This window comes from Ammospiza nelsoni, chromosome 11 (genome assembly GCF_027579445.1).
Source record: "Ammospiza nelsoni isolate bAmmNel1 chromosome 11, bAmmNel1.pri, whole genome shotgun sequence".
NCBI lineage: Eukaryota > Metazoa > Chordata > Aves > Passeriformes > Passerellidae > Ammospiza > Ammospiza nelsoni.
In genome coordinates, this window is record NC_080643.1 from 3,791,904 (window position 1) to 3,817,112 (window position 25,209).

Sequence of the window (25,209 nt, forward strand, 5' to 3'; positions counted from 1 at the left end):
CATCCTCTAAATATCCTGTCCAGCTGCAAATCTTCACTCCAGGAATACTTAAGTAAGAAAGAATAAGGTGGCATAAATATGCTCCATCTGACTTTTTCTTGCAATGCTTTGTGCAAATTTAACATTCACGTCAGGTGTCAGGGTAGCTGTTGGAAATCTGTAACGCTGACAGTATTTGGTAATAAAATAATAATCTCTGCATGTATCTCTGATGGAAAGAGATTCACGTCCTTTTGAATCCCTAATTGTGTGCCACACTACATTAGAAACAGATAGCTCATTGTCTCCACCTTTCAGAGATGGGAAATTCAGAGCAACATGCAAGACGTTCCAGAAATAAGCTGGTTTAATGAAGCAGCAAATTAGACCCTTCTATCTCTTTATTTAACATGTAGTCCCTTGAATTTATCAGAGTTCATTACAGAGGTACAAAATGGAAAAGAAGCTGCAAAATTCATTTGTGATTAGAGCTAATGATTTTGAAAATGGCTTTTCATATTTTCCTAGATAACAGCTAATATTTATTATTAAATTTATGTCACGTTTGCTCTAATGAAATTACATTCCCTGCCTTCCCTTGTTTCTGTTGTTTATGGTTTGGATTTTATGAAAGGAAGAATCATAAAGATGCTATATGTTTCTTGCCAACTGCAGTGCCTTTGACATGGCTTCTGATAGCTTACTCCTGTGACTCATGTCAAAAGAATGGTTTTAAAATTTCCTTCCCAATTTATTCCTTATATATCACTTGACAGATAATGAATCCAAGTAAATGCATGGAGGATTTTTTTTTTTCCCCCTCATAATTTCGATTTCAGACACGGAGTGAGTAATGGACTCAAGGCTGTAAAGTTAAAGGAAGGAAAAGACATTTAAACAGCAAAATAAAAACATGCAGAAGTCCAATCTCTTTCCAAGCTCTGCTCCCCATCCTGCTCCTGGCAGGTGAGGTGCAAACCAAGGGAGGTTCACATGCACCCTGCTGCAACTCCCTGACAGCACCCATCCTGCTCAGGGCTGAAATGCGGGAACTGGGAAGTGGCAGCATTAATTTTGCTGTTATTAATCAAATCTTATGCAGGGATACAGGAGCCAGTGCCAGCCACCCAGCTGGAGCTGGAATGGAGGCCTCTTATGAGACCCTTCCAGGGCCAAGGAGCTTTAACAGTTTTCCTGATTTTGCCAGGTTTTTCTATAGTACTATCCCAGTTTCCTGAAGGAGGGTTTGTGTCATGGAATGAGTCTGATAAAGTACTTTCAAAATGCTTCATAATAATTAGAGTTAAGGTGAGGGTTGGAACTAGATGGTCTTTAAGGTTCCTTCCAACCCCAGCCTTCCTGCGATTCTAAGAAATGTAATGTCAGCCTGTTAGTTCACTTACCCATGCAACAGCAGAGAAATGCTTTGTTTAATATTTGCAAATGCTGTCAACACTTAATGATCCTTATTCCTGAATACCAGACATGGAATCATCATTTCTGACATAGGATGTTAAGTGAGCTGCTTGTGTTACTTTTGGGAAGGATCTCCTGAATCATTGTTTATGATGACTGTTACTTTGCTCTGCTCTTTCTTTCCAGCCTCCCTCTATTTGCAGTGTTTCTTCTCTTTCTTCTTCATGTGGTGAAATCCAAGTATGAATGGGAAAAGTTCATTCGTAATGTGGCCAGCCCTGTGGTGACAAGCTGAGAAAGTTTGTGGTTGTTATTTCCTCCTATGGGGATCTGGTGGATGACCATTTGAGCTTTGACAGAAACAGTTTCTTTGGCAGACCACAGGAAATCTCTGGGCAAACTAGCCCAAAATGTCCCCAAGGTAATGCTGTTAGACCAGCAGTGCCCTGGGTCAGACAGCCACTCCATCCCTGAGGGATGAGGGATTACAGCATTTATTCCACAGGCTTTTTCTGTCTGGGTTTCTGGTGAATTCAGAGATCTTGTGCTTTTTTTGCTTTTCATTCTGTTTGCCCACAGGGCTCATGGGGTTCCCATACCTGACATGTGACCAAGTGACCTTGCTTGTAAGTTTGTTAAATACATGACTAGGAATTAGCTGTAGCAATATCCCCACAGAGCTCAAGCACTGAAAGGAAAAACTCATTATTCAATACCTTATTTCATGCTTTGGAAACAGAAGCAACAACCTTAGCACTTCCTCCTTTTACAGCCTCGTGGTTTCCGTCATTCTTTTCAACTCATAATGAGATTTAGTGTTGGAGGGAGATGGTTGTGCCAGAAAAACCAAGGTGGGATGGTTTTGATCGAAAAAGAAAGTATTGAAATTTTCAGGAAAGCTCAATTTCAGTGTGGAAGAACAAAGCTAATGCCACCTTTGTGATGATATTTGGCGTTGTCTCCCGACTCCTGCTACGTCAGGAGTGTTTGTGGAAAGTCTGCAAGGTCTCACTGAGGGAACTTGCCAGAGATTTTCCTCATGCCAAAAGAAACGTCCTAGTCCCATGGATGCTCGGTCAGCTCATGGATTAGGTCAGGCTGGGGACGCTGGCAGCAATTCTCTGTCCCTGCGTCAGGGCTGCCAACGAGCCGACAAAGAGGAGAGGTTTCTCAGAGTGATCAGTATCACATCACCAAGAGAAAAGGGAAAAAACCCCTCTGTGTCTGTGCACCTCCTGCAGTAGATCGAATCTGAAGGCAGGAGTGCAGTAAAAGTATGTTTGCTGCTAATAAACTGAGCAGAAGTGACAGGGAAGTCAGTGCAACACAGAACATGCATCTTGCTTTTTGCCATTTTCCTGATGATCTTGTCTTACCCAGGGCGTTTTGCAGACAAGTGCAGTTATCTCTTATCCCTGGCAAGGATGCAATGGGAAATACAAACACTTGAAGGGTCAGGAAGCTGTAAAGCTGTAATAACTCAGAGATTTTGCAGCTATGCAGGACTATAAGAGTTATAAATCTATGAATTTATCATACAGTAATCTTAAAATTGCCCATTTCAGATTTTTATTTTCAATTTTTTTTTAATATCTAGAGGACTGAAAATGTGGATTAATTTCTCTCAGCTATGACTAAATACCACATCAGGAAGGGGCAGTATGGGGTCTGAGGTGCAGAGATGTGCATGTACCACACCCAGTGTGCATCATCCCAGAGCACCCAGTCCCAAAGGAGCAGCTGTTCCTGCTGCTGGCCCCCCTGCAGAAGGACCAGCACCCTCAACACCTGATCTCTGCCCCTCATCCAGCCAGACCACCCTCAGTGGAGGGGCACTGGCCATGGGGATGGAGGCCACAAATACCAGAGTGGAAGATCATGGAAGCAGCAGCAGCAGTGGTTCAATGGTCTCCCTTTAATTTAACTGCTTTGGCCACTATTAAAACACCACAAGGGCTGAGGTGGGAGCACACAAATGCCTGGGGATTGCTCATTCCTGGTGCTGTGCCATGGAGTGCTGTGTGGGCCTGACATGGCTGCTGTCCCTTCCAAGCTGAGCTTGTGTTCAGGATTCCAGAGCCCTGGGCTACCTCCTCAGCCCTGGAGCAAGCCCTGCTGAGCTCACCCCAGCCTGTGCTGAGCACAAACACCTCCATGTCACCCACGGGCCAGCCTGCCCAGCCTCACGGGAGCCACCACCAAAGCTCAGCACCATAAAATGATTAATTTCCACACCAACAAGGCCCTGATGAATGCACTCAGGGCTCTAATCTTAATGAATCACATAAAATGTTATGCCCTTTGGAAAGGCAAATAGAACCCCAGTGATTATGAGCTGCTTGAGTTTCTGCCTTGACGTCCAGCTCTGCCATTTGGGTTTCCTGGCTCTACATGCATATTTTGTGGGCAGACCTTTGCCTTTGGATCACCAGGGAGCTCTGCCACTGGGGGCACCCCCATGCCTGGAGCACCAGTGTGTATCGAGGTGTAGGGGCAGATGCTGGAGGTACAAAGCAGATATGGTAATTACTCACTCATTTCCTAAATGAGCATCTGAGAGGTGGCACTGACCCAAACTCAGTGATGCCACGAGAGCAGCCCCAAAGTGGAGAAACTCCAGAGCCAGGGAATGAACCTCTCTTCCTTTGGAGCTGTGGGTGGGCAGCAGCCTGACCAGGACAATGTGGGGGACCCAGGGTGTGGAGCACGGAGCTGTGGCGTGGAGCAAGGAGCTGTGGTGTGGAGCAAGGAGCTGTGGTGTGGACTATGGAGCTGTGGTGTGGATCAAAGAGCTGTGGTGTGGATCAAAGAGCTGTGGTGTGGACTATGGAGCTGTGGTGTGGATCAAAGAGCTGTGGTGTGGAGCATGGAGCTATGGTGAGGAGCAAGGAGCTGTGGTGTGGATCAAGGAGCTGTGGTGTGGAGCACGGAGCTGTGGTGTGGATCAAGGAGCTGTGGTGTGGAGCACGGAGCTGTGGTGTGGATCAAGGAGCTGTGGTGTGGAGCAAGGTGCTGTGGTGTGGAGCATGGAGCTGTGTCCTGGCCTGGCATGCAAAGGGCTGGAGCAGCTGCAGGGGCGGCCCTGCTCTCCCTGTGGGACCTCCATGGCATAGCCCAGCCCTTTGAAGCTGCAACAGTCAAGGCTGGTGCTGGGGAAAAGAACTGAGGATTTGGTTTGTTCTTTTACAAAGGCTTTATTCCTCTGACAGCCGAGCTGGAGTCAAACCCGACTGTCCGCTGAATCCAGCCCTTTTATTTTTTCCCTCTTTAAGTTCCGAGTTTGCACTTTACATACAGTCATGGCAGGCCTAAGCTTGACTGTCAGAATAAAAGCCTTTTCTTTTCACAAAGCTCCCTCTCTGCAGTTCAAAACACCTCCAACCCAAGTGATGTCAGCTTCAAAGGCTGGCCCACGCTGCACCCAGGGCTGTCTCCTGATGCTGCCTATTTAGGGGTCTCTTGATGGGCTGTGGATCTGAGGGAAATCTGTGGGGCTCCAGCTGCTTCAAGGAGAGCTGTCAGGGTGCAGTGAGAGTGGGGTGGTGGATACCAGCCAGGGTCAGGAGCTCCCAGGAGCTGCAGTGGGGATGCCAAGGCCAAGGGAGCTGTGTTTCCATGCAGGGGGATCGCTGTGTCCTGCCACTGAGACAGGCAGGATGAATTTGTCCTTGCAAATAGAAACCTCCAGAGCTTCTCCAGCTTATGTTGGATTAGAGGCAGAAGCATAAACAACCATTTCCCATTCCCAGGGCAAAGGAAAGTCACAGGTCCCAGGACATGAGGAGTTAATGCCTGAGTGCTGCTGGTTGAACTTGAGTTAGGATTTGTCTGTGGCAAAGTTTGCTCTTCTGTCCACATTCTGGGCAGCTTTTCTGGTAGAGGAAGTTGTTTAAGATGCAGCTAAAAATGATAATGTACAGAGGGATTTCTTTAAGTTCCTGATTTACTGAAACCACACACTTTCCCTTATTTTTCCCTCAGTTATTGCTTAATATTAAGCAAGTAGTGCTACTCAGTTGAAGAAAATTATATGTATAGTTGAATATTGTTCAATTTCACCTTATTTTCAAAGGAATATCCTGTTTATACCGTTCAGAAAAAGTAAAATACATGTCCATGAAAGTTATACCTGCTCTTTTAAAAAATCCATGCATATTTCTGGCCATGTCCCCCCAAGCTGTAACCAAGAAGTGCAGAACAAGGAGCAAACATGGGGAAGTTTCAGCTGACACACAGAGGAGAAGGAAACAGCAGGAAAAGGTCAGTGCAGACTAACACTTACGTGGTTTTTTTTCAATGAAGGATACACTCCTCTCTCTTTTCTCCTAGGCAATTAGTGTAATTACAGAAACCATCCATTTAGCAGACTTCTAACTGAGCACTGTCAGCACTGGCTATGAGAGGTAAGGCACTTGACTTTACGCCAGTCAGACACAAAGCACTTGCTGCTTAAAATGTCATCTCAGACAAGACGAAATGAGCTGGAACCATCCCAGCTCTGACTATTAACCTTGGCAGGATGAGGCGTGTAAGGACACCCTGATGGCAGATGTGCAAGGGATCTCAATAAGTAAAACAGAAAAGGTTTTATTGGGGGATTTAAATACCAAAGCGATCCACTGAGAATTGATTTGTTCACACTCTTTACTGTGTTAGGTGATGCAAAACTAAAGGATGGCTGGTTACATCGCTCGCTGGAATTTAGGGTAAACTGAAGGAAATATTTCATCATCTGGAGTGAAATTGCTCTGTCTTGCTGCAGGAAGTTGAGAAACTGGGTTTAGAAAGAGCTGGATTTAGAAAGAGCAGGAGCAGTACCTGCCTGTTCCGCTCTTGATGCTTCCAGCAGGTCTGAATAGAGTCAGCAGCTCATGCAGCCACACTTTGTGGGACCTTGAGCAGATGGCTCAGTGCTTCTCAGAACAGGGGCTCCTGACCCTCCAGCCCTGCAGGATAATCCTGGCTGGGCAATGACCCTCATAAGAAAGCCAATTTTTCATTTATTCATGGAGCTCCTACATGGAGTGATGAAGGGAGGAGTTGCTTTAGGAAATGGTGCTGTTCCCCAGAGACCAAGTAAGGGACTGAGCTTAGGCAGCCACATTTAACTGTTTTCTCACTGCTGCATGCTCCTCTCATGGCACTGAAGTGTATTGGTCCCCAAGGAATTCCTAAATTAGATGTGCCATGATTGGAATTAATAGCAATGTAAAAGAAACAGTGCTCTGGAAAATAGGAATTCTATTCCTCTGTGAGCAACAGCCTGTTGGTCAAAACCCCCTAAGCCCATGGATGTTGGCTGCAGGTCATCTTCAGACTCAGCAGATTTTGCAGGGAGGCTCTAGCTAAAGAACATGAGTTTTTTGAACATTTGGGATTACTTTTGTATTTTAAAAAAACAGTGGAGTGCTGGGAAGGGATTTGCTAGAGAGTACTTGAAAATTCAGCCTTTAGAGGGAGAGACTGGAGACTCTTCCCAGGCAAAGAGCCAGACCCTCTCTGGAGGCAAAACCCCACTTATCCTGATGATCCTACACATTTGTAGAAACTTGATTTTGCAAGTCTAGTCTCTTGCCTTGTTTCCAGCAGGGTTTCATCAGCTGGTCTTACCCCAGCACAGGGTTAAAATGGATCTCTTGAGCTTCAGTGTATTGTCAAGGCAACAAGAAACACTGTAATGGTCCTATTCAGCCATTTTCCACAACACTGTTGTTCTCAGGCAAAGCTGTTTTGGTGGCACCCTGGTCACAGGAGGGAGGCAACAGGAGATATCAGCTCTGGGGGGAATGGAAAATGTCACTGTCACTGAGGAATAGAAAATGTCACTGTCACTGAGGAGTAGAAAATGTCACTGTCACATGTGCCTGAGCTGGCCATGCTGTTTGGGTGGAGTTGGTAGAATGGGAAAATTCCCTTTGGGAACTTGGGCAGCAAAAGAGGTGGTGCAGGTCCACGTCCTCAGCATGGGGACATTGGCTGATGGGGCAGGGCTGTAGTGAGGAGAGATGAGCCCACCTGGGTGAGCATGGCCCAAAAACCCCTGCCATGCCACAAAGTCACCCTGGAATTGGAGTTGACAATACCAGCACCCAGTAAAGTAATTTTGAGACAGCAGAGTTGCTGCTGGGCTGTGTGGTCCATCATGGACAACCTCTGTCACACTTTCACCCATCAAACCACACTCCTTTTGCTGCTTCCTTTCCCTCAGCCTTGTGCCATCCTCATCCTCCTGAGCCTCCATTCCTCCCCATCTGCTTTCTGGCAACTTCTGCCCAGACAATGAGCTGCTGGGAGGATGAGACTCATCTTCCCAGCACTGGGCTGGCAGCTGAGGCAGGCAGCCAACGCCAGCCCGCATTGCTGGGGGTTTGCTTTTGTTTGATGTCTGCCATAAAAGGAACCAATTTGAATTCCTGGAATAATTAGCTGCCCTTTCCACTAGTGGCTCCTGAAAAGCGAGCTGACAGGAGAACAGAGTGGGAGGTGGGAGGATGAGGTGGATAATTTGTCCTTTGTACATCAGGAGATGACGCTGTGGGTCGCGCTCTTCCCTCGAAAGCAAAGCTGGGGCTGGAGCACCTCAGGCCAGAGCCAGCCAAGCCAAGGCCAAGGGATCTCAGGGCTGCAGCCCCAGGCTGTGCTCTCCCTTGTGCACCTATGCTCAGAGCCAGCCAAGCCAAGGCCAAGGGATCTCAGGGCTGCAGCCCCAGGCTGTGCTCTCCCTTGTGCACCTATGCTCAGACCTGTTACTTTGGGTTTTTAAGATTTTCTAAGCCTTCTGATGTTGACATTCTTGTAGTCGACTTTCTCACACACTTTCAGTAAATAACTCATTGTTTTTTCATGCCTTTATGGAGGAGGAGAAAGTTGATGGACAGTTGGTTTGTCCAGTGTCATTGGAGAGGTGGCACTGTCACCCTCCAATCCGCTGTCACTTTTGGAAAACTATAAATGTTGGAGTAAGAAAATAAACTTCCCTTTTTTATTCAGCTTGAGAACAGCAGTGTGAGCTTGTGTTCTTTTGTGTCCTATAGTGACACAGAGCCAGCCAAGCCAAGGTTAAAGGATGTCAGGGCTGCAGCCCCAGGCTGTGCCCTCACTTGCGTGTGCAGGACTCAACCCCGTCATGGTTTGTCAGCTGTACCCAGCTAAAAGATAAACCCAAGGTGCTGATTTCTTCTGTGCTGAAAACTCCATGGTATTCCCTGAGAACAGCCCAAACAGATCCAAGCTCCACATCAGCACTTTCTTTTGAGCATCCGAAGAGAAATCCACAAACTGCACCACTACTCAGCCAGGGTGGGATTCTTTCTCTTGTGCAGCTAAAGTTCATTTTTAACAAGGGCATGTGAAGCTAAACCCTGGCCAGTTGTCACCCCAGTTCTGGTTATACCCCAGTCACAGCTGAAGGAAGTCAGGAGAATGTAATTTACTAAGTGCTTTGGGATTCTAAGGAATATAACTCACTAGAGAGACATTGCAATTTTTTAAGTTCATCCTTAAGGGAGAAGTAAGTGAAGTTTCTGTGTTGGAGGTGGCTCTGGTGAGGGAAAGCATTTTGCAGCCATCCCCACAGGGTTGCTAATGCATGCTTTTTGCTAACATGCCATTTCACTGGAATTTTCACCCTTCTGAGCAATCTTGCATATGGATGAAAGGGAGAAAAAGGAACTCAGTGGTACTCCAGGCCCTGGAGGCCCCTCAGATGGGCTCTGCTGGGAATACCTGCCTTCCCATGGCAGTGACAGATGAAGCAGCACAAACTACAAGGATGAAAGGAAAATGTCAGAAATGAGAAAAATGGGAGAAAAATTAAAATTTAAAAAATCTCCTGGGGGGCCTGAAAGCCAAGGCAGATGGGTAAGTGGGCTGGATCCTCTGTGTACGTGCCCTCCCTGTTTGTGCCTTGAATGACCAATGCTCAGAGCACCAGGGAAGGCTGGAGAGTCACAGAGCTGCCAGTCCCACATCAGCAGTGGGGAATGCCCCATCCTGTGGGGTGGGATGGACACAGATGTGCTCCCAGCTGCCACACGCACACCAAATGAGCAGGAAAACAGCTACAGCTGCCACTGGCCTTGGGAAGACAATGGAACAGAACAGGGGTGCAGAAAAAGAGATTTTAGTGGTGAAATTCTGGTAATTTGCAGAACAGCTGACCCTTTTCTCTGGGCATTGCCTCTTTGGTTAATTCTTTCCAGCCCAAATATGCTAATAGGGGCAGGAGCACAACCTGCCCTGTATCCTCCCACTGGCCACCACCATCCGATTCCAGCCAAGCAGTGGAAAAGCAAAGCAACAAACCCAAAACAGGAACTAAACTGTGTGTTAAGGAGAAAAAAAAAAAAAAACCCTGCTCCCTGCAGGCAATCTAAGGAAGCCATATGGCACCAGTTCAGTAAATAAAAACTGAGCAAGTGACCTCTTCTTGGTCCCTCTGGAGACAGTGGCAAGCCAGGGATTAGCAGCATTCATAGTGCTCCCACAGGTTTCCATGATGAGGGACACAGAGGAGACTGTGAGGTGCCTGCAGAGGTGGAAAAGGCAGAACTGGAAGGGACCAGAGGGAGCCATGAGGGGCCTGGCAGGGAGGAAAGTTGGGCTGGTCTGTTTATTGAATATGAGCCTACAAAACCTGCTTGGCTTTGGTCTCACCAGATCCCGTTGAGGCATAGGGTAAACTGCCTGTCCATCGTGGGAGCAGATTTACAATGCCCTCCTGAATAATTCCTCTCCAGTTCTTGTGTTTGGTAGATCTCTGTGGCCATGAAAACCTCCCCACCTCCTGTCCCCATGGCCCAGTAAGTCCCATTTCAATGAAAAATGTCCTCATTCTCTAGATTAGGTGTGCAGGGAGAGACCCTGGCTCCACCAGAGGTTCCTCTGCCCACAGCTCACAGCTCATGGCCCATTTTGGTGTGTAGGGGAAAGTTGTTTCCCACCAAAAGCAATCAGCAAGGAGAAAAAGTGCTGAAAGAATGTTTCCCCAAAGTCCAGTGAACTCCCCAAACCAATTCTGTATCTTCTTGGCAGGAAGTCCACATTTTTTAAAAGACATATCTGAAAATTACAGAAAGGCATGGAGTTCCTGCCCATCACGTAAATCCACAGTTCCTGCTGAATCACTTGGAATTGTGCTGCCCTGGACTTTGGCAACGCAGTCATGTCTGCACAAAAGTCTAAATAAAATCTGTGGGCAAGTCAAAGAAGCAAATTTCATGAGTAACTAGGAATTGTTAGTTTTTGTGGTATGTTTGCAGGGTTTTTCTTATTCTAACACTGTTTCCTGAGCAGACTCTGTAATATTCCACTTCAATCCCTCTAAGCTGACAGGGGAGCGTGTACTTTGCAATCAAAGTGATTCATGCAATTACATGAGCCAGTGCAGAGTAAGGCAGTGAGAATCCCTAATCTAGAACATTAGCACTTATCTGTTAAATGCTCTTTTTCAACATACTGCAGAACCATCATCTTAGTCCTTACATAAGCATCTTCAGGGACTACTATGACAACAGCAGTGCTGAAAAGCAGTGTAATGAGGCACCAGGAGCCCTGGGAGCAGATCATACAACAGCAGCTCATTACAACTACTGCTTGTCTGACCCCAGAAATAAAATCACTTGTGGATGCTTTTTTATTGCTGAAGCTCTTTGTCAATCTGTTTCATTTTTATTAGTATATTCACTACATTTCTGTTTATACACTGATTGTTGACTTGGTCTGCAGGATTATATAACTAAGAGTAGACCACTGTGGCTATTCCCAGGGGATGGCAGTACTCCTGAAATCATACCTGAGACTTTGCAGTTTGTTGATCTGTTGGAAAGGTTATGGAGATGAGCTACCAGAATCACTTGTTGGTGACAAAAATGTAGCTGTGTAGTGAAACATGCACTGTGGGATTTGTTCCCAGGTTATTACACATGGAAGGTGAAAATTCCAGATATTAGAGGGCTTAATATCACATGCTGGTCCAGATCAGTGAAATTCAAACAGGAAATAAGGTTTTAAGAGTTGGAGAAGTTTGCAGAGGGAAGTTGTTTTCATTGTTGTAAGCCAGTGCTTGATATCTCTTAAGTGCTAGTTTAAAACATAATTTTTCTCTCCATTTTGGATTCACTAATGAAATTTATTGATTGATTTATTTGGAATTCAGACAACAGTGCCTCTTCTGATCCCAACATCAGCATTTGTGTTTAGACTTTTTAGAAGTTAGTTTATTTGACGTCAGAAGAGGCCAGGCATGAGCATGGGGTGCGTGGATGCTGCTGCTCTCCTCACCTGCCTCCCATCCCGGGGCAGAAACTGCTGAGCTCTCAGCCAGTGCTGCAAGTTCCCACAAGCAGCACCCCATGGATGTCCCCAAAGGCAATCCCACGCGCGAGAATTGCGTCTCACAGCCTGGACTGCCTCTCATTTTCTCCACACGATGCAGACTGTGTGATCCAGCCCCACACAGGGGGTGCCCGGGCTTGCTCACGCCTCGGGTCCCAGCTGGCTTTTACAGCCTCGGGGAGAGCTGCAGGTGTGAAGCCTCCATTTCTCTGCCAGGCTGCTGCTGGGAACTTGAGAAGGCACTGGCCAGCTCCAGCCACATCAGAGAGAGAGGCAGCAAACTTAGAAGTCATTTACAGAAATATTTGCAACTCAAAAAAACATAAATGATGCTTGCGTAAAGGCTGGGGACCCAGGTTAATGTCAGCAGAAATGGACTATTCTGCCTCGTGTACAGACCTCAAGAGAGAAGACAAATTATTGAGAAGAGTCTTAGGCTGTTTGTCTGTCAACCTCTACTTTAATTAATTAACATTAATTATTGACCTAAAGCAGAAATGTTGGACTACATCCCAGCTCAGGGTTAGAAATTTATTCTTGATTGACTTGTGTGTTCAGGTCATTTCAGGCTCTACAGGCAACTGATTTAAGGCCTTTCATACCTTGGGTGAACTTTACACCTAGACTATACATTTTTATATATCTGATATAAATAAATGCATTCTTCCTCTACAAGAGCCAGCAAGGTTTCACCATTTTGCTGAATCAAGACCATTTTTGGATATACAGTGACAAAGATTAGACAAATTAGATACTGTCATTATTAAGAGAGTTTTTAGGGCAAAAAGATAATTCTCCTGTCTCGCATTACATGCTTCTTCTCAATTCTTTTATGAGAAAATTATCTTTTTAGATAGCTGATATATTCACATTCTTAGTCTTCAAAATTCTGTAAATTCTGTAGTGCATTATCACTTGAATATGCCAAATAATTATTTGAATGCCTACTCATAGATAGTCTTCAGTAAAACTGAGGCTTTGAGAAGAGCCAGAGAAACCCAACAACTGCATTCATGAGATGGGCACTGTGAGGATTTACATTTAAAACATGTTTGGACTTTTACTAATTTTGCAGTAAAACAATTGTAATGACACTGAAATTCAGAAAGTCATCTCCTCAGCTGTCACCTTTTCTTTAAGAACAGGAAGGATTTAATAGGCATTAGTTAATATCTCATTATAATTTTGTGATCACCTAAAGGCCATATAGATGTGAATGATCTCTTCTGATAGCAAACTGGTTTTAGCTCAAGTTGGTAGTAAGAGTACTCACATTAAGGTGGCTTCTAGTAAGTCTGTAATATCCCCATTGTAATGTATAATGCTGCCCTTCCAGGCTTAGGATTGACAACCTTTCATAAATGATACTTTTTATGTCAAATGTCTTTTACAAGAAATGACTGAGTCTACGCAAACCTGCACAAAATTCTTCCCCCTTATTATTTCTCTTCAATTCTAAAGTGTTTTTAGAGGATCAGGAGGTTTAGAGCTGAAAGTGATTATTTGTTTTCGAAAGTTCTGGACACCTGGAGATTGTGAAAATAATAATTCCAGGCTTACATTCATTTTCAGTTTCTAGGATACAAACAGAATTTAAAACAAGCTAATCCCTTCACCTGGTTTAAACTGCCAGTGCTTCATGCAGCAACATGAGTTTACAACAGCTAAGGATACATGCCAGTTATTTTTAATCCTTTCACGTCAAAATTGGCTCATCCCAATTTGCTTTTAAAGCATCCTCGGAGTAAACCCTATTTACCCAGCCCGTATTTGTCTTGAGTGCACTTGTACAAAATAACCCCGAGCACCCCAAAAGGGCACGTTTGTAATGAAAACACCTCCAGACAGAGTGAGCCCCCGAGGGGAGGCCACCAAGGAATGGGTTTGACAGCTCCTGACCGGGACTGAACCGAGCGAGGGGCTCGGGGCTGCTGCTCCCCTTCAGCCACGCTCAGACTCACCTCAGCCAGGGAACGGGGCCGGCTGGGGGCTCAGGGAGATGTGGGCTCTGCAAAGGCCCAGCCTTCCCTGCTGGAGCAAAAATATGCACTGAAAAATCTGGGGAAATGGGACCTACCTGTGAGAACAGGAGGAGGGGAGTAGAATAGAGAGATTGAAGTAGGAACAGAGAGGCAGGAAAAGAGACAAAAAGGGAGTTAGGAAGGAGAAGAAAGGCAAAAAGAAGCATAAAGAGCTGGAAAAGTAAGGAAAATAGAGAAGAAAAGGAGTGAGGAAGGCCATCAAGCCTTTCCTGTTGGAACAAAAATATAAATTGAAAAATGTGGGGATTTCCTCAACACCTGCTGTGTCTTGCTCCCAGCTTGCTACATGATGTCCCCAATATGTTGTGGGATGTTTCTCCCCTAAACTGCTGTTGGATGCCTCTCTGCTCCCTAATCTGCAGTGGGATGTCCATAGCCACCCTTGGGATGAACCCCTAGACCTCCTATGGGACAGCCTCATACCTGCTACAGGGTGTACCCCAGCCAGCCCTGGGAGGACCCCACCACGCCTGCTGCGGTCAATCCTTCAGCCACACGGTGGGATTTCCCCCGAGCCCTGGGACGTTCTTTGTGATGTTCCCCGCTAAGCCCAGGTCCCGCAGAGCTATGCGGGATGTCCCCAGTGTGCTGTGGGATGTTCCCCTGGGATGTCCCCCCTGCCCCTTTTCCCTCAGCTGTGCACCTGGGCACGGTGTGTGCGGTGCACGGTGTGTGTGCGATGTGCGGTGTGTGTGCGGTATTTGTGCGGTGTGAGCGCGGTGTGTGTGCGGTGTGTGCGGTATTTGTGCGGTGTGTGTGCGATGTGCGGTGTGTGCGGTGTGTGCATGGTGTGTGTGCGGTGTGTGCACGGTGTGTGTGCAATGTGTGCGGTGTGTGCGGTGTGTGTGCGGTGTGTGCGGTGTGTGTGCAATGTGTGCGGTGTGTGTGTGGTGTGTGTGCAGTGTGTGTGCAATGTGTGCGGTGTGTGCGGTGTGAGCGCGGTGTGTGTGTGTGCGGTGTGTGTGCGGTGTGTGTGCGGTGTGTGCGGTGTGTGCGGTGTGCGCGGCGTGTGCACGGTGTGTGTGCAATGTGTGCGGTGTGTGCGGTGTGCACGGTGTGTGTGCAATGTGTGCGGTGTGTGCACGGCGTGTGCACGGTGTGTGTGCGGTGTGTGTGCGGTGTGTGCGGTGTGTGTGCGGTGTGTGCGGTGTGCGCGGCGTGTGCACGGTGTGTGTGCAATGTGTGCGGTGTGTGCACGGCGTGTGCACGGTGTGTGTGCGGTGTGTGCGGTGTGTGTGCGGTGTGTGCGGTGTGCGCGGCGTGTGCACGGTGTGTGTGCAATGTGTGCGGTGTGTGCACGGCGTGTGCACGGTGTGTGTGCAATGTGTGCGGTGTGTGCACGGCGTGTGCACGGTGTGTGTGCGGTGTGTGCGGTGTCAGCGCGGCCCCGCGGCCGCGGCGCTGCCGGGCGGGGGTGACTCAGCCCCGGCTTTATAACGGCGGGGCGGCTCCGAGCCCGGCTCGCTGCGCCGCACCATGCGGAGCCTGCGCGGAGCCCCGCCGGCGCTGCCGCCGCTGCTGCCGCTGCTGCTGGTGCTGCTGGCGCTGCTGCTGGCCGCGGGACACGGAGCCGTCATCACCGGGGTGAGCGCCGGGGTGAGCGCCGCCGCTCGGCACCGACCTCACCGCACGGAGGGACGGAGGGACAGAGGGACGGAGGGACGGAGGGACAGAGGGCTCCGCCGCGGCGGCGGGACGGGTGTTGGGGTTTGTTCGCGGGGAGTGATAGCGGGACTGGGAGAACTGCCCGGGATAAGGGGTGCCCGGGGAGAGGGGAGCGCTCTGCCGTGCGGGATGCCCAGGGAGAGAGGAGCGGGATGCACGGAGAGAGGGGAGCGCTCTGCCGTGCGGGATGCCCGGAGAAGGGAGCGCTCGGCTCTACGGGATGCCCGGGGAGAGGGGAGCGGGATGCTCGGAGAGGGGAGCGGGATGCCGTGCGGGATGCCCAGGCAGAGGAGAGCGCTCTGACGTGCGGGATGCCCGGAGAGAGGGGAGCGGGATGCCCGGAGAGAGGGAGCGCTCTGCTGTAAGGGGTGCCCAGGGAGAGGGGAGCGCTCTGCCATGCGGGATGCCCGGAGAGAGGGGAGCGCTCTGTCGCCCGGGGCTGCTCCCTGGGCATCTCTGCTCTCTGCGCTGCCGAGGCTCGGGGTCTGTCCACACTCAGCCATGCCAGGACGGAGCTGTGCCGAGTGCGGTGACGGATGGCCAGAGCTGGGATAAGTGATAACGAGGGCATGGGAGGGAGAGCAGTGCCAGGTGCTGAGAGGTGACAGGGCTTGGGGTCCGTCTGGGGTAAGTGGTACCGGCCGTGGCATCTCTAGGGATGAGGGATGGTCTGGATTCAGTGGTATCAGAGCCTGGGGTCTCTCTGAGGTGAGTGATGGCAGGATGTGTCAGTCTCTGCGGTGGGCAATGCCAGGACCCGTGGGTCTCTGAGGTGAGGGGATGCCACAATGTGGGGTCTGTTCCTTTGGGGTGAGGGATGTCTTCGGAGGGCTCTCTCCAGGCTGGTCCGGGAGCATGCAGATTCCTGCTGCTTTTCCAGGGCTGGAGCTGTCTCCCATCTCCCTGCATGCAGCCCCAGCTGTCCCCAAACCTGCTCTGAGAGGGTCTGGCTCAGGGCATTGCGCTGCCCACTGTGCACCCCAAGTTCCGCCAGCCCCTCCATGTATAGGGAAGGATTACAATCCTCAGAAAACTCTGTTTTCCTTCTTTTTTTTCTTTGCCTATGACTGTAGCATTTCCCCCACAAAAGCCACCCCTTGCAAATAAGTCTCTGTTGTTGTTGTTTTTAGGCTCAAGATTTACTCTGGCTGTGAAAATACTTTTTTTCCTAAAGACGTTATTTAACCCAAAGCATTGCATCACTTTTTAGTTAAATGATTTTTTAAGTGTTTGCTTTGGATTAATAACTCAGCATTTGCATTCCTTTGAGAGCTCACATGTCTTTTGTAACCATCAGAAGTTGCACTCACAGCAGTGGATTTCTCTGTGGCTCTCCAGGCTCCCTGTCTGGACCCCTGAAGTCCATGAAACAGCTTGTGGGCATTTCTCTGGAAGTCAGATCAGTTCCAAGGACTGATTATTTTTTTTTTTTTAGAGCAGAGAATGTGAAGGAATTTTTTAATAATTGAGGATTTCAAGTTTCTTTTAAGTAGAAACATTCCCAGCAACAGAGGAGCAGTTATCTGTTATTAGAATTGTGGCTACACCTTTAAAGCATAATTAACCCATTAAATAAAGTAATTGTGAGGCACTGAATAATAGATCAAGAACAAGGCAGCTTCAAAAAGTAAAAATAGATTACAACTAGAAAATGTTACTTTATTAACTATTGCAGAGCATTTCTGCTTAAACCACTTTGATGCATTTTTGGCTTTTGATGAACAGGCAAATCTCAGATGAGAGCTGACGTAGGTGTTCCCCAACCCCTGAGCCTGAAAGGTGTTTTTCCTTTCCAGATTAAAGACTTTTTTCAAGCTTTCCTCAATTCAGTGGTAGTTCTTGTGCTGAAACCTGTTGCCTTTGCAGCTGGCATTTCACCTGGGACATATTCTTGGGCTGATTTTCTGGAAAACTGTGTTTAAATGAGGTGCTCATGTGGTGTTTGGGGAAGTTTAGGAGGAGCAGCAGGAATTACACATTGCAGATAAGGTGTGGGCAGGAACACTTGGGTCGAATATTTTCAAAACTTGTCATACATTTTTGGAAAAGGAGCCTTAAAAGTTCTGCCAGATGTAAATATGCGTGTGTGAGGTCAGGAAAGAAATTGTTCAGCCCGGACATTCAAGACTCTTGTTTGGTAGAACACACCCAGGGGGGTTTTTCAGCTGAGTGGTATTTCACCCCAGGACCAGTCCCACAGAGATGAATGGACTTTGAAATACATAACTAAGAAAAAAAGGGAGTCAGGAACTGGCAAGTGAGAAATAGTAGAGCCTGTGACTCCAGCTGAGCAGTGGACATTGGTGTGCTGGTGGCAGCCAAAATCACTGGACCTGCATTTTTATTTGTGACTATGGTAAAATAATATCATTAGAGTACTTTCAAATTATTATTATTTTATTTTTTTTTAAGAGAGAGGTCAGAAAGTGAGTATAATCTATCTGCCAAGCTAGAGTGATATTTTTATGGCCATATTAGTCTTACAAGCAAATGCTCTGTGTTTGGACTTACCTGCAGCACAGAGCTCTGTGTTTAGGAGCTGTTTGGGTCACACACAAATATTTAATAATGATCCTAATGCAACAGCTTCTTCCTAAACTACTGACTGAGCTTTACACATGTATTTTGATCTGGCTCCTGCTGGTCAGTGCAATATTTACCCAGTGAGTACAGTCTAAAGCCATTTATCATGTAAATCCCAAGGTAAGATCAGTGAGTTTTCCCCTCAAGAGCATGTTTACTCTGGGAATGTGCCTTCCCCAGAGCTGTTATCAACATTTACGTATGTTTTTATGAGTTTCCCATTTACGTAGTGCTGACCAGTGCCTTCCATCTCTCACTGCTGCTGCCAGACACCCAGAGCAGTGAGGTAATCAAGCTTACATTCAGGATGTAAGCAGAACCTTTGATGGCATTTCTCACTGGAGAAACGAGACTGGTTTTTGCATTAAATCTATATAAACTTTTGATTAAAAAGTAACTGAAAGATGTACAGTAGCTTGTTTTCAAACCCTAATGTGTCAATTGCTCTTCATGGTTTGTGGGTTTCAAGACATACCCACTAGTTTGCATTTTGGTTTCTGCTTATCTAAGCTGTATTGGGTAAGTGGCTAAAATATTTTTTTGCCTCCCGTGAAGGGGAATGCTACCACAGCAGCATTTTTTTTGCATGTGGACACTTATGGAAAGCTTTTCTTAAGACCTCTTTTAGCTATGTGTAATTCTACATAACAACCACAGAATCCACATTTAAACTATTGTTTTAGCTACTTCCACTTGGACTTCCCTAACAAAACTCTCATGCAGTGCTGCAAGGGCACTCACAACCATGGTGTTGTCATGTGAGGTTAGAAGGAATAGTTACCTTAAAAGTCATTAAATTAATGGATGTTTTCCTATCTCAGCTTCTCCATAAGAGTGGTTTGGTGACTCTTTTGGTGACAAGTTTGGTGTGGTTGGTCCTTGCTCCTGCCTGAGCTCACTCAGGCTCTGATGTGGGAGCTGGGAAAGCGAGTGGCACATGCCATCAGTGCTCACAAGTTTGGACTGTAAATCACTGACAGTCCTGGATTTGGCCCAGAGCAGCTCTGTGTGTGGTCCTGGCTTTAAACAACCTGGTCCCAACTCCAAAATGTGCCAGGAGCCTGCACGTTGCAATCCAAGGGAGACACGAGTATTGCAAACCAGCCTTAAATCTTATTATCCAGCCTTAATGAGCCATGATAACTTAGGGGTGCCAGAGGCAGCTCCTGAGCACCTGATCCATCCTATTTCTGGACTGCATTTATTATTCGTGTAATTTGCTCGATGCTGTGTCGCACGCAGGCCTGTGACCGAGACCAGCAGTGCGGGGCCGGGATGTGCTGCGCCGTCAGCCTCTGGATCCGCAGCCTCAGGATGTGCACCCCCATGGGCAGCCTGGGAGACGACTGCCACCCCCTGAGCCACAGAGTGAGTACCTCACTGGGGGCTGGAGGGGTGTCTTGAGCTCTACAGCACGTGGCACAAAGCCTAGATGTGGTGGAAAGGCAGGGAAGCTTCCCGTTCCGTACAATATCCAGCCATTGTGTCTGTATGGGAGCAGAGATGAAGGCTCCTACGTAAGGAAGTGCATTAGTGTCAGAATTATGCTGAAGGGAATCAGAGGATGAAAGCACTACATGCTTCCCAGATTGTTTTCTTATTAGTTTGTTGTTGCTGCTTTGTTTTGTTGCCTGATCCGAAACAGCGCTGGCAGCTCCCAAGCCCAGCCCTGCCAATCCCTCCTGGTGTGAGCAGGAGCACAGCAAGTGCCACCAACCCCAGTGGCAGTGGACAGGATCCTGTCACAAGCATAAAAATGTCACCAGTTAGTGTTGGGACAGCTGATGCATTGAGAAAGCGTTGACACACATTTGGACTTGAGAAAAGTCTCCACAGACTCTCTTTGTTTCTGTTCTACCTATTAATTTTAAATATCTATGTATATATACATATATACACACACTGTATTATTAATACAACGATTTTAGCAAGTACATTTATTTAAGGCTATATAATTATGTATTTCTTATGCAATATGAAAAAAGCTGCTTATTTAAAACACAAAAGACTGGGTGAGATGTTACCAGGGAATTTGAGAAGTTGATGGTCTTCAGAGTAATCCTCAGGGATGACTCTGTGCTCTTGCACAGGCCAAGAGTCATCACAAGTGGAAGATATGAGGCAATAAATTCAGATCATAAATGTGCAGCTAGTTAGCTGCCTCTCTCACTTTCTTCCAAGGCCTGGCTTCTCAGTTTATTTTCTCAGTTTTAGGAAATTTAAGGCTCTATTTTATTGCAGTTAAATTTTAAAAACTTCTGCTGTGATATTGGGGACCAAATGGTCATTTTTACTATGTAATGTAGCAGGTTCTTCTTGTAAGGGCTCTTTCCATTACCAGGAATTAGGATAAGAGAAATTGACTTCTAGAGGGTTTTATGAGCTTATTGTTATTGGGCAATAATTTAAACTGTCTGATATATTTCAAGCTGACTGCCTGCATAATTACAATCAGAGTAGATGCCTGTCCACCCCAGACACTAAGTCACTGATGTTTATAAGCTTTATGAGGTTAATTTTAATTTCTCCACTGATCTTCCTGAGAAACACAAACCAAATTGATTTACTGGAGAACGTGAAATGAGTTTATTTTAAGGATGGAGGGTTTGCTCAGTGGTTCCTGTCTGGTAAATACTTGTGTAGGGAGCAGCTGGGTGCCCTGATCACCAAAACTTTTCATTTACTGCAGGATAGATCAAAATCAGGCACCACCATGGCCATGGCACCTCGGGGACATCCAGAGGAGCCAGGAGATAACTGGAGGAGATGACTGGCAGCTGGGGTTCCACCTTCTGGTTTCCTTCTCAACACCTAGATGGTGATGGACCGATGCCATTAGCAGTCCCAGCTGGAATTTCTAGGCCAGGTCTGAGGCAGGGCCAGGCAGGGTTTGCAGGCAGGTGAGGTTGGGCAGCATGGGGAATGAAAGGAACGTTTCCTTGCAGCAAGTGGAAGGTTCAGAATAAATCACTGAGTTGTCAGGAGGCTGAGAGCTCAGGATTTGGGTTTGGTGCAGTGCTGGGTGTGAGCACCCAAAGGGGTGATTCCCATGGGGATCCCCAGCAGGGGTGGGAGGTTGTTGCCTGTGACAGTGGTCACAGGGGTCTTAGGATGAGGGAAGAGATGAGGATCTGACTCCATGTTACAGAAGGCTTGATTTATTATTTCATGATATATATTACATTAAAACTATACTAAAGAATAGAAGAAAGAAGTTCTCATCAGAAGGCTGGGCTAAGAATAGAAAAGAATGAATCAACAAAGGTCTGTGGTTCGGACAGAGAGAGAGCCAGCTGTGCCATGATTGGCCATTAATTCCAAACAACCACATGAGACCAATCACAGATGCACTTGTTGCAGTCCACAGCAGCACATAACCATTGCTTACATTTTGTTTCTGAGGCCTCTCAGCTTCTCAGAAGGAAAAAATCCTAAGGAAAGGATTTTTAATGAAAAGATGTCTGCAACAGTTGCCTCTGCTCACACTGGAGTAGAGGGGCTGTGGTGGGTGGCACATGGAAACCCACAACATATCCTGGGGCTGCTCTTCAGATGGTGCTGGCCCAGGGTATTTCAGGGGATGTGAGCCCCGTGCCCACCTCCTGCCCCAGCAGGGTGTCACTGGAGTCAGGCTGGTGCTTGCCACCATGCATGGAGGACTGTGTGGGACTCTCTTAAAGACCAAGTTTGTGCACAGACACAAGAAAATCTTGGAATATTAAAATTTTAGGCTTCAACCACACAGACATCTGGAAGTGAGGGAATTAGGGCTGCCTGCCTGGCTGGTAGCAGAGGCTTTGCACCTCTGTGCCTCCTTTGCTGCATCCAGGGAATGCTCAGTGTGTGCTGCCAGCTGGCAGCACCACGGCTCCCAGACACTTCCCACTGGGCTGTCCCTTTTGGCTCCTGTAAGAGACAGAGCTTGTGACCAAGTTGTTGAAGATTGTCAGTGCGTGTGCATGTCATGGCACAATTAAATTTGTCTAATCTACTCCATATGTGCTCCCTGCAGCACAATGTGGCTGGAGGAGGCTGGGATGAAATGAGAAACCTCTGCCCTGTGGTGAAAAGGATCCTGCCCACAGGGAGGTCAGGCAAGGTGACTCCAGAGGTCCCTTCCAGCCTGATTTCCACGGGATCCCAAGGTTCCTGCTCTGTGCCATGTGACAAGGCAGCGTTTGGGACACGCAGAAAACCCTTCACAGTGGCACCACAAAACGTGATGTTAAAGGCCAGTGTAGTTTCACAACAAACTCCTTTATGAAATGGCAGTAAATGGAGAACATGTGTCACAGATGTAGATTTACACAGCAACTGTTAACATCCTGCTCTTAACGTGGCTGGGCTGGGTGTACACTGGGGCTGCCTTTGCCATCTGCTCTGTGCTGCAGCTCGTGGGGAACTCTGGCTCTGAAGGGAGGGAACTGGGCAGCATTCCCCATTTCCCCAATATTCCTCCCGTTTCATCCCCCCAGCCACCAGTGCCGTGGCTCTCCCTGCCACTGATTGTGGGGAATAGTAAATTTGTTATTAGCTAAAAAGTTTTTAAGCTGTTTTGTAACAAAGAAATCTTTGGCTGCTGCTGGCTGTATGTATTGCCAACTTCCTATTGTCTCACCCACGTCATGAGGCTGATGCTGCAGATAAAGCTCAAGGAATGTACCCCAGCAGTCCCATCCTGTTAGTGAAAAGGATGAAATAACCACCCCAACCAGCTGATGTGCTTGCTCTGTCCCCAGGTGCCCTTCCCGGGGCGGAGGATGCACCACACCTGCCCCTGCCTGCCCGGCCTGGCCTGCCTCAGGACTGCTCCCAGCAGGTTCAGGTGTCTGCCAGACTTCAGGAAAGAAGATGTCTTCTTTTAGCAGGAACTGTTCTGCACTCCAAAGAGCCGCTCAGTATTTTTGTTCTCTCGTTGTCGTGACCAAAAAAAGGGGTACTTGCCAGGGGAAAGCCTGCACCCCTTCCCTGCCTCACCAACATCAGCTGGAGATGAGACACTGCTGTTGTGGCCAAGGTTTTCAGGAGGGACTCGCAGTGGAGGATGATTTCATTTTGGGGTAGCCAAACAACATCTACTAGAGCAAAACTCTCTCTGAGGGCAGGGGCTTGACCATTCCTGAATAATTTTGTGGGCTTCATGGTTCTAGTATAACCCCAGAATGAAAACATCCAAGTTTATTGCCAGTTTTGGAAAAATTTGGCCACATCTTTACACTTTGGAAGACCTGAATTGAACTGAGAGTTGGATAACAGCAGAGTGTGAAGCATGTGACAATTGCCAAAAGAACTGTATTTACATTGCATTTCATATCTTTATTAATATAATTTTATTTGTAAGTTAGGCACACCTCTAGGGTAAAGGTTTAACCAATAGATGTAGTTTTTACACTTTTAAAAAGTGGCACGTGGAAACAAAACATTTCAGTATTCAGAGCATTAAAAGATTTACTTATTTTAGTGTTCTAAGATGAGAAGCTGTTGTAACTTGAATTGGTGTAAAACTACCTGATCATCTCAAACTATGTATTAAGATGTAGTTTATATTAAAGAAAAATGGAACCCTGAAGTTTATTTTAATAGGCTGCCTGACTTCTTGTATATGTATCAAATTTGCTGTGCAAAAATTCTGTATCAGAATAATGGCAGTGTATGATTTGATTTATTTTAATATTATAACATTATTTTGTCATTGTGGTTTTTGATTTTTATTCAGTATAATCTGTTATCCCACACTTGATTCACCACCTAAGCTAGCAGAGCTCCTTATGGATAGCTTAGCAAAAGATTGTGTGCCTCTGGCTGTTTTTTGGGAAACTTGTAGTTTACAAGGCATGAATTCCTCAATCAAGCTGCAGTTTCAGAATTTGGAAGAATCTTGGTGTAAATAATATGAGAGGTTTTTCTTGGCTGGTGCCTCAAAGGATCAACTTTATCCCAGCAAACATAAGATTTGTGGGTTTTCTATGAAATGCTGTGTGACTTCATATTTACTTGTCAGTCCCCAGAGCTGGAATTCCAACAGTTTGTGTGAGATTCACATGTTTCTTGCTCTCAGACATGCAAACATATGCTGGAACTGGAAAAGTGAAGTCATTCATCGTTCAACAATCCGCGCTTTGCTGCTGGTGGAGATGGGGGGGGTGGAGGAGTGAGCACACTGTGTCCAGGCCAGACCTGTAAAACTGAGAGGAGAAACATCCCTGGCAGTTACCAGGTACCTTCTACTGGGCTCCACAACCTTCCCTGGGGGACAGAAAAGAATAACTGGATTAGGTATTGCCAGATCCTTGTGGATTCTGCATATGGCAGGGAAATAAAAGTCTTGGGAGAGATTGTATTCTCCTGGCTGAAAACAGGGTACCCACTCCAGTGCCTCTGAATTTTGCCTCCCCCTTTGCAGTGGTGATAGAAAAAAAAAAAAAAAAAAGAAAGGACTGAAGTGCCACTGAAGGGTAATTTCACATCTGGTTTTCATTAATGTGATCAGGTACAAAGTGCCTGTATTAGATCTGAAGTCTCAGAGGGGCTCAACACTAACCCAAAGGGCTGGTGAAAGGCTAAGTCATTTATTGAGTTCAAAGTGACATGCCAGCACGGCAGAAATTCCCATAACCTGGATTTAAAACCAACCCCCAAGCCTGGTTCTACCGTTGTCCCTAAATAGGAGGGCTCCCCAAACACCCTGTGCACCCCCAAAGCCTGGATTTGCAGAACACACTGGAAGTGTGGGGGCTGCTTTTCTGTCCATGTCTGTCCCCATAAAATAAGCTCAATACCACAGACTTCAATTTACACAAAATCAAGAAGAAAAATAGGAGCAGTCCAAATGTGCCTGTGGTCCCATCTCTTGCTCCATTTTTAAAAATCAGAGCACAAAAACTGAACCATGGGAGGAAACAGCAGCCCTGCTCCTCATCTCCTGCTGGCCTAATTCACCTAGTGAATGCAGTAGCCCTGGTTTGTATCATTGTAAAAAAGTGGACATTGTAAAAGAGTTATACCTAAGGACTGCCTCAGACCTGCCAGATCCTAGGAGAGTTTATCAGACAAGAGCAGAGCAACTTTGTAGTTGTAATTTGTCCCAATTAACTTGTGGCTTTAAGCATTTATCTGGGTAATGAGAACGGCCCCAATTACATGGGTTCAGAGTTCACACCCTCTGCAGCAGTGGAAGTTCCTGTGTCCT

The 25,209-nt window shown here is 46.9% G+C and overlaps 1 protein-coding gene across 2 annotated transcripts in view; it reads left to right on the forward strand.

The window, feature by feature from the left end:
• Positions 1 to 23,109, forward strand: part of PROK2 (prokineticin 2) — an 89,527-nt gene extending 66,418 nt beyond the window's left edge. Inside the window, exons 1-3 of one of the 2 annotated variants that reach the window (XM_059480272.1) lie at positions 15,249 to 15,356; positions 19,263 to 19,388; positions 22,760 to 23,109. In XM_059480272.1, coding sequence (XP_059336255.1) covers positions 15,249 to 15,356; positions 19,263 to 19,388; positions 22,760 to 22,885 — 360 coding nt within the window. In that variant the 3' untranslated portion in view covers positions 22,886 to 23,109. Of the gene's footprint in view, positions 1 to 15,248; positions 15,357 to 19,262; positions 19,389 to 22,759 lie in introns of those variants that run through there. The other variant, XM_059480273.1, reaches the window with a different exon arrangement.
• Positions 23,110 to 25,209: the final 2,100 nt, after the last annotated feature.